General features: G+C 38.2%; 1 protein-coding gene across 1 annotated transcript; it reads left to right on the top strand.

Annotated features, from left to right (window-relative positions):
- Nucleotides 1-1,139: 1,139 nt before the first annotated feature.
- Nucleotides 1,140-3,818, top strand: LOC121901476 (phospholipase A and acyltransferase 4-like). Its single transcript, XM_042418267.1, has 5 exons — nt 1,140-1,215; nt 1,410-1,476; nt 2,815-2,923; nt 3,219-3,484; nt 3,729-3,818. Exons 1-5 carry the CDS (start codon nt 1,202-1,204, stop codon nt 3,816-3,818), a joined length of 546 nt encoding a protein of 181 aa, XP_042274201.1. The 5' UTR covers nt 1,140-1,201.
- The last annotated feature ends 5,798 nt before the right edge of the window (nt 3,819-9,616 follow it).

Raw genomic sequence — 9,616 nt, 5'->3', positions numbered from 1 at the left:
CTCTCAAGGGATTCTCCATAACCTGTTGTTCCCCTACTCCTTTCCACAAAGTTAGGTTGTAAAAAATAGGCAATAAATGAAAAGTGCAAAGCAGCTCTTCTCTACACATTACACAATGTGCTGTCTCTGTGCTATGGGTGTATAATAAGTAGAAGTCAGTGATGTACTTGGCTTTAGCTCAGTAGTCAGTGTAGTCATCTATGATCTGGGAGACATGAGTTCAAGTCCCAGTTTTGGGACCTCCTTTGTAAGATAGTTTATTCATATTATTTTAACAATTTGATATCCTTAAATTAAAAGTGTAATAAAAACAAAAACTGTATTTTTACACCTATTTCCACTTTTATTCAAATACAAATACAAATATAAATAATTTTGCTGCCTCAACAAATATAGATACAAATACCAATACTGGGCTCTCTGCACATCCCTACTTTAAACACTTACAGGTTCTGTTATCAAGCTTGTATGTCCCAGTTCTGAAGCACAGTACACTATGGCTCGGGATCGGAGTTAATGTGAGTCCATTTGGTGGTCCCTGATGTCTGCTACTGGGTGGCAGAGACTGTTAGAGAAACAGGGTGGACTAATTGTTTTCTAATTTTTATTTTTAATTTTCTCCCCCCCCCCCCCCCCTTTTTATTATTTAAATCTTTAAGCTGTGGTCAGGTTTAACATAAGCCCTGCACATCCACTTTATAAAAAAATATAGTATTTGTAATGTTTTATGTGTGCAAATAAATCAAATCAAATCAAAATAAATTAGACTGGAAACACCCCCTCACCTTTGTCCTGTATGTGGTGCAGCAGGTCAGGACTCTGATGATGTAACTAAAATATACAGTACATATACGCACATCTGATATCGCCGTGTTGGTGTTGATTCTATATATGACATCATAATTAATGTTGCTCTAGGACCATCATTGCAACTGACCAATCACATTGTTGTGATCTTATAGCTTTGCGACTCGGGGAAAAATACCAGAAAATACAAAAGCGTGGGAGCTCTTATCCCATTTCTAGTCTTGTATGGCCAGCCTTTGGTAAACAGACTCATTTATCTTTATTTAATGGTAATTTACTTACCATTGACTTACTTACTCTAAACACCAGTGACATACATATACATATGACCAATTGCCTAAATTGAGCCGAATATGTAAATTAGGTAAAGATTAAATTTCTTCTTCATGTTTGGATGTCTGAACACAGGTACGGTAACTGAGCCTCTGCTTTAAAACTCTGCTGATTTGATTCCGACATTGGAAATGTGTCGATAGGCCAGCATTAAACACATGACACAAAGCGAAAGACCTGTTCTTCCAGTTCTATGAACTGGTTTGTTATCTATATATGGGCCACCATGCTTCCTCCAACTTCACTCACTCTGTTCTCCTTGTCCTCAGGAACACTGGTACTGATCACTCTCCTCCTTTTCCTGCCTGTTTCCCACACACAGCAGCTGTCAAAATGGTAAGTAGCTTTTAAAGATAAATCAATTGTATTAAGTTAAACTTTCAATTGACTTTTGTTTTGGATATTGTCTGTTATTCGGTGGCTTCAGTTTTGTGTCTTTTATTTGGAGTGTAATTTGGACACTGGAATGTATTTAAAGGAACACTCCAACATTTTGGGAAATACACTCATTTGCCATGTTTCTCAGAGTCAAATGAGAAGATTGATATAAATTTAATCTCTGTGCGTCAGTATTTTTTCAATTTTGATGGAACTAGGACAGCTGCTCCCTACTGTTTCCAGTCCTTGTGCTAAGCTAGGCCAGCATGTACCGGGACCTCAGTATGTGGCTGGTCAAACAGATATGAAACTGATAACAATCTTGTCTGGATCTGGGGAAGACAGCAAATAAGTGTATTTCTCAGAATGTTAGTGTTCCTCAAGTCCTGTAGACTTCTACATCTACATTCCTGTCAAACTGTGATCTGTCCCTGCTCGCACATGTCCATTATTATGATGTCTTTTTCACAGTTTCTTTTTTACTGAAACATCTGGTGATCCAGTAGACAGGCAGTACCCATTACCATCCAAACTTTTACAGACCATTTTCCCCACACTTAACCCCACAGTCACACACATCATCAACTCCTCACTTACAATGGATGTGTTCCCCACCACATTCAAGCAAGCTCAGGTCACCCAACTACTCAAAAATCAAAAATACTTGAGCGCACAGTTTTTAACCAAGTCTCTGAATCCCTTTCTGAGAACAACCTGTACGATCTGAATCAGTCTGAGGGGGGCACTCTACTGAGACTGCACTCCTGTCGGTAATGGTAGTACCGACAGGACTGGATGAAAGATCGCCACCTTCAACTTAACCCCTCAAAGACCGAGCTCCTTGTCATCCCAGCCAGTCTCTTTATACAACAAGACATCAGCATCCAACTCGAATCTATCTAACTCCCTTGGGTGTCATGATTGATGACCCACTAACCGTTAAGGTTCATGTGGCCTCAATTGCTTGATTGTGTCACTTTGCCCTGTACAACATCAGGAAGATCAGACCCTACTTGTCTGAGCATACAACACAATTCCTGGTACAGCTCTCATAACATCATGCATTGACTACAGTAAATCCTCAAAACAACTGACCAATTGCTCAAATGGGGCCTAATATACAAATTAGACACTCAGCGCAAACATGCTTGAAAGCTACAGATTAATTTACTTCCTCTTAAAGTTTTGTTGTTTGAACACAGATAGGGTTAAATGTGCCTCTGCTAGAGTCCAGTGATGTCAAATCTGATCTAATTTGTATCTAAATGTACTAATTTCTTGATGTTCAAATCCAAGGATGCTAATGAGCCAGAACCAGGTGACTTGATAGAGTTCTCCTGTGGTGTCTATAAGCACTGGGCTGTGTACATTGGTGATGGGGATGTTGTTCACTTGGTTACCCCCGGTGAGTAATTTCTTACATTGCAGCGCCAGTACTGCTACTCCCAAACACTGATCAGTCCCAGTAAAGACCATCATATAGCAGCCAAGATGCATTGTTCTGTACACATGAGTGCAGGCTTTGATTATTTACCTGGTTGAACTAACTAACTAACTAACTAACATTTTATTCAACTTTCATAAACTTAAATGATAAACTCAGCAGCATACATACAAAACTCATTATAAAAAATGTTACAACCTTCAACGCATTTACCTTGTATAACTTGTGTGCCTCTTTGTCACGCCCTCATACTTAGACATAAGCAGTTCAGCGGCTTCATCAACTGTGTCAGGAGGTTCTGTGAGGGGCCAAGTCAAGAAAAACAAACTCAAAGATGTGATCAACGGAAAGGATTGGAAAATAAATAACCTACACGACCACAAGTGGAAACCCAGGCCAAAGCAGAAAATTGTGAAAGATGCCGTTTTGTGGGTGGGTGAGGCTGTGGAGTACAGTGTCACCGACAGGAACTGTGAGCACATCGCCACCTTGTGCCGTTATGGCAAACCTGAATCTCGTCAGGTATGTAGGTGGATCCACAATTTGGAATTTGCCTCCGGATGGTTTATATGGATTTAAAATGCCTAATTATAAAGAAACCAGGAAATTAAAATACACATTGTCATAATTATTTGCCTTTAATATATCAATTTACAATAAAAGTGAGTTCCAGAGTTATGTATTATGTTAATGGAAATTTCAATTTCAATATATTACATTTCTTGCAACTAAATTCATGTTTTCTGTGTCTGTGTGTTATCTTCAGGCAGAGAGGCTGAAGATTGCAGGCGCTGGATTTGTAATGGCAGTTATTGTAGGAGCTCTGTTCCACGTGTTTAAGAAACATCTTACATAAATATCATCCTAAGTGTATCACTCCTTTGTCCCTTGTGAAAATAAATGTACACAAGAATACTTCCATATGAACTCTGATTTATTTAACTTAAATTATGTTATTTGGACTTACTAACATTGAATATATAAACAATATATAACTACAGAATATATATAACTGTGTGGGGATTGTTGTCAGCCACTGCTGGTGCTGAAAAAGGATTTATAGCAAGATGTTTCATTTTTACAGAGTTCAAATGGTCAGAACACCCTCCAGTGGCCAAACACTTCTACATATTACAGAGTATTTCAAGATCTACAGTCACAATTAATGACAAAAAAGTCTGTGCTGATTGAAATTGAAATTATATCTCATATAACTCATATCAAACCCGACACTCAGGGATTTGCAGCCTCACATGTGACTGAATGGAAGCGACGATAAATGATGTAAAATACAAATGTGTTTAAATGTGTTTCTTGAGGACTGACAGACTCTCCCTGACTTTAATTTGATCCATAATAATAGTTAATAGGGGAAATAACAGATCATGAAAGAAAAAAAAACTTTCTAATAAATGAAGAAAGTTGTTTGTAGTTCTTTTGTTGATCAGACCGACAATTAACAGATTTTTAACTAGATGGTGATTCTGAAAACAAATAAAATATATGATACACTTTGGTTTAATTAGTGATGGAAAGTCACTAAGTACATTTACTCAAGTACTGTAATTAAGTACAGTTATGAGGTACTTTTACCTGAGTATTTCCATTTAATGCTACTTTATACTTCTACTCCACTACATTTATTTGACAGCTTTAGTTACTTTTCAGATGAACATTTGACACAATAGATAATATAACAAGCTCTTAAAATACAACACATTGTTAAAGATGAAACCAGTGGTTTCCAACCTTTTTGGCTTTTGACGTCTTACAAAAAGCAGTGTGTAGTCGGGGTCACATTTCACATGTCTATGAGTTGTTAACAGCTCCACCAAATAGTGATTTTTCCCTCTAAACTTCTCACATGCTTTCATTTCAATAAATGTTCAAATGATCCAATATTTCAGCAAAAATCAAAGATTAGAGAAAAAGTCCAAAAACTGAAAACAGATTTGTGCATCAGAACTTTGTTTTTTCTTTTTTCCTCTCCCATTAATCATCTCACCACCCCTCAGATTTATCTGCTGACCCTTTGGAGGGGCCCGACCCCTAGGTTGGGAACCACTGGACTAAACTACTAAACTTTTACTGCAATACTTTAACTACATCAAGCTCATAATACTTATGTACTTTTATTTAAATAGGATTTTTCATGCAGCACTTTTACTTGTAATGGAGTATTTTTTATATTTCTGTGTTGGTACTTTTACTTAAGGAAAAGATGTGAGTACTCCTTCCACCACTGATGGGAGGACATAATATTTGGTCTTTTGGTCTTTTGTTATACTACTACTTCAGTAATGAAAGTAGTAATCTGCACACATGCAGAATAAGAGAGGAATTACACTACAGGAGACATCATTGGATCATGCCCTCCAATCTCAGTTTGGGATAATTCAACAAGCCTCCCTCAATACAGAGCACGCCGAGCTGATTACACTTAAAAACAACCGTAAATAGTTGAATCTCAACTCAGGGTTTACTTAACTAGCCTCAGAGCTTTCAACCATGATGACTGTGAGATGCAGTCAACAGATATGCAGTTATGCTCACTGTAGGTAATGTATAGTTATAGTATATTAAAACAATAAGCCAGAAGAGGCTAGATTTTAGAACAGCACCCCAAATAACAATAACTCAGAGTGAGTCTTAAAAAATGAGACATTCGCAGAGAGAAACAGATTAAAGAGCAGGGAGAGTTAATAGATAATTATATTAAAATTAAAATAAGTTGCTTAAGTAGCTTAACCATGTCATGTGATATGCTCCTTTAGTACACTTTAACAACAGTATTACTGGAGCCACTACAGAAAATTGCAGATGAACAGATAATATCCCAGGAATTCACATTATAGACACTATCACTGACTATCCCTGTAACACACTGGCCACATATTTGCACATTGACTATACACGGTCCAGACATTTACCAGGTTTTGACCTAGTCTTGTTTATATCTTGCAGTGTGAGTGTAAGCCAATCGTGTGTTTCTCACAATACTGGTGGTGGTGAAACACTCTGAAAGATTAGGAGCTGACCATTAGTTATTTCAGTATCAAACAATCTGTTCTTATATGATCATCTGCTACATAGAGGAGCATTTATAGAGGAGCATTACATAGAGGAATAATAGGAAATATGGACTGTGATATGGGCAAATAAATGAAGTTTATGTAATATATGAAGGTGACGAGAGCAAAAATGAAATGAATACATGAATGTGACAAGTGCAGGGATTAAAAGAGGGATGTGAAATGTAAAGTCCAGTTTGATAACAGCACAGTTCAGCTATTTCGTAGGGCAACAGCTTCTGGAAAGAAGTTTTTATGAATCTCATTTGTACATTTCTGCGTTGTGCAGCAGATTAAAGTCACCTGTAGATCAGTGTAATACTGTGAAACAATTTGTAGGATTGTGTATCGCATCACCCGTATGCAAAACACCAAAAAACAGGGACCCACTCATAAAAAAACTGAGCTGAATATGCAAATTAGGTAAAGACTTAATTTCTTCTTCATGTTTGGATGTCTGAACACAGGTACGGTAACTGAGCCTCTGCTTTAAAACTCTCCTGATTTGATACCGACATTGGAAATGTGTTGATAGGCCAGCATTAAACACATGACACAAAGCCAAAGACACTTCCAGCATACACAGCTCCACCCACAACCCCACCTGCATCATTAATGAGACTGTTGAGATGGTGGAGAGCTTCAAATATCTCAGACTCACTTTGGACAATAAACTGAGCTTTGAACAACACATCACTGACATCCACAAACTCGAAGCACCTTCTACTCCTGCTCTATGAAATCATAATTCAACTCATTCTCCTCTACTGTTCCCCCTGTTTCTTCACCATGTTAACTGCCTCCAATATGAACAAACTCATGTGAATCACACAAAAATGTGTGATTCTCCAAAATTATCGGCCTCTCCAGCCTATCAGACTTCAACAGCAAAGCTATTACATGCAGAGCATAGCATGGCATTGCTAAACAAAATACCTTGATGACTGTATATGTGCTATGTATGGGGATGTATCCTGTATGGATGTCTTTCATGTAGTTATGGTGTGGATGTGTACTGTATTCATGTATTTATGTGAGGCTCCGTACAGTCCGTGGCAACAAATTTCCTTAAATGGACAGGACATAAAGAATCCCTATATGAACTGGTTTGTTATCCATATATAGACCATTATGCCTCCTCCCACTTTCCATACCCTGCTCTTCTTTATCTCTGGAACACAGGTCGCTCTCTTCCTTTTCCTCCTGTTTCCCAGACACAGCAGCAGCAGTTAAAATAGTAAGTAGCTCTTACAGAGAAATCAATTGTTTTGAGTTATACTTTTGATTGACTTTTGTTTTGGATATTGTCTGTAATTCGTTGGCTTCAGTTTTGTGTCTTTTATTTGGAGTGTAATTTGGACACTGTAATTTATTTAAAGGGACACTCCAACATTTTGGGAAAAACACTTATTTGCCACGTTTCCCAGAGTCAGATGAGAGGATTGATTTTTAATCTCTGTGCGTCAGTTTTGGAGTTATTGGAAGTTGTATTTCTTCACTTTTGACGGAGCTACAATAGCTGCTCCCGACTCCTTCCAGTCCTCGTGCGAAGCCGTGTCAGCATGTGCTGGGACCGCTCTCTGGGGCTGTACACACAGATATGATAACACTCTTCTTATCTGACTCTGGGGAAGATGGCAAATAGGTGTATTTCTCAAAATGTTAGAGTGTTCCTATAGACTCCTACATCTACAGTCCTGTCAAATTAGAAGAACTTAGTGTTTGATTGGGTTTTGCGAACTGGCTTTCTATAATGCCTGGAATGTGACAGGGGCAAGGCCCTACATACTCACAAGAAAGCTGCATCAATGACCCTATATGGCCTAATGGAGGATGGAATTACACTTTTTTCTTTTCTTTTTTTTTAAATCACAATTTTGATTTGACTGTTAAGATGATAAGCATTAAGTAGAAGGGTGTCGAATTATTATTATATGTATGTATACATCACAGAAAACTTGTGATTAATATATGGGCACAGAATATATTAAAAGTAATCACACCCAGAGCACAGGACAAAATAAAAGTGTGTTTATATTTAACGTCACCTTTTGTATTAAACTTCACTTTTTAAAAAAGAAATAACCTCAAGAAAGGATCAAGAAATAAGGGTGTAAAATGGCAAGAGTAACTTGTAAGAAAAAGAAAGCCAGGAGAAGATTTGGCAATAATGGTGTAAAGTGACCCTAAACAGTTATAAAAAAGGAAAAGAGCATGACCGGATAGGCATAGGCATATCCAGTTCAGCCCAAAACCTATTTTAGAGATTTTGGGTCTGCAACAGATGATGTAAAGAAATTATAATGGTGTCATTGGCTAGTATAAAGAGGTTGGACAAAAGGTGTGAACTATGTAGACTCAAATGTAGACCACGCCCTGAGCCTAGAAACTCGGACATGAAAATCTGACACGACAATAGTTGTTAATCAATCATATCCAATGCCCCCCATAAAATCTCAAACCAAAAACATGGCTTTTATCATAGTTAATCAGATTTCAATGTTGTTGGGACTACATGTGGACCACAGTTTACCACATGTTTCAAGACTCCAAGAAACCTGAGCCCTGGGGGTTCGCACCTAAAGTGTGAAGCTCCACCCATGGATCCAGGTTATCAAGACTAGAGATTCCTCTCTTATCTCTCTCTTTTCTCCACGAGCTGCAGCAGGAGCAGCTCCTTGCTTTCTTTCTCCTTCAGCTGCAGGAGCAGCTGCTTGGTCTTTCACACCTCCAGCAGCTGCTGGAGCAGCTCTCTGCTCTCTTGTGTGGCCTGCTCACAGCAGACACACACTTTCTTTTTTACGGCAGAAGACGCGAGAGCCTGCCTAAGACTCAGAAACTAAGTTTCCTTATGAGGGTTTAACTTATTGTTGACATCAACTGCTAGAGTGCTTGGTCTGGTGAGTTACCTTTTCCTAACTTTTTGAACTGCAAACCATCTGCTAGGAATCTTGGTGTTGATATCAAAACCAGAATTTTGTCCATCAAGACATCAAGAAACTGGTTCAGTAAACCCACAAATATTGCTAAAATCAGCTCAGCACTGTCTAAGAACATCAACAATCATCCATGTTTTTATTTCTTCCCACTTGGATTACTCCATATTTTCTTATTTAGGTGTGTCTGTAATTGTTTAACTTCAGCTGGTTCCGAATGCGCCGGGCTTTTGACAAACACTAAATGAAGAGAACATATTACCCCCCATTCTGGCCAATTTACTTTACATTGGCTCCCTGTAGACTTTAGAATTCAGTTGAAGATGCTCCTGATCACATTCACAGGTCTCCATGGCATGGCAGCCTCTTATATTTCTGAATTTATAACCCAATACTGTGTACCAAGATTACTCAGATATTCTGACTAGCCTGGTTGTGAGAGAATCATCATGTCATTTCCTCCCTTTTGCCTTTTCACATCAACATAGACCTCTTGATGCTGCCTGAGTGTTAAAGTGGGAATCTTAAATGCCAGTCCAAGATTTTCTTACTGTTTTTCTGTCACTACTGATACGTTTTTATGTTTTTTTTTAAATTCCATGTCTTTGTGGATTCCTGCATTCCTAACGACCTTGTTCTCAGGACCA

Source organism: Thunnus maccoyii, chromosome 8 (assembly GCF_910596095.1).
Source record: "Thunnus maccoyii chromosome 8, fThuMac1.1, whole genome shotgun sequence".
NCBI lineage: Eukaryota > Metazoa > Chordata > Actinopteri > Scombriformes > Scombridae > Thunnus > Thunnus maccoyii.
Note: the sequence above shows the minus strand (reverse complement) of the source record. Positions and strands in the feature narration are given on the sequence as shown.

Excerpts from the sequence above, each read along its gene's own strand:
- LOC121901476 (XM_042418267.1), top strand. Across the intron at positions 2,924-3,218 it reads TGTTCACTTGGTTACCCCCG|ACATAAGCAGTTCAGCGGCT; the intron begins GTGAGTAATTTC and ends CCTCATACTTAG. Across the intron at positions 3,485-3,728 it reads GCAAACCTGAATCTCGTCAG|GCAGAGAGGCTGAAGATTGC; the intron begins GTATGTAGGTGG and ends TGTTATCTTCAG.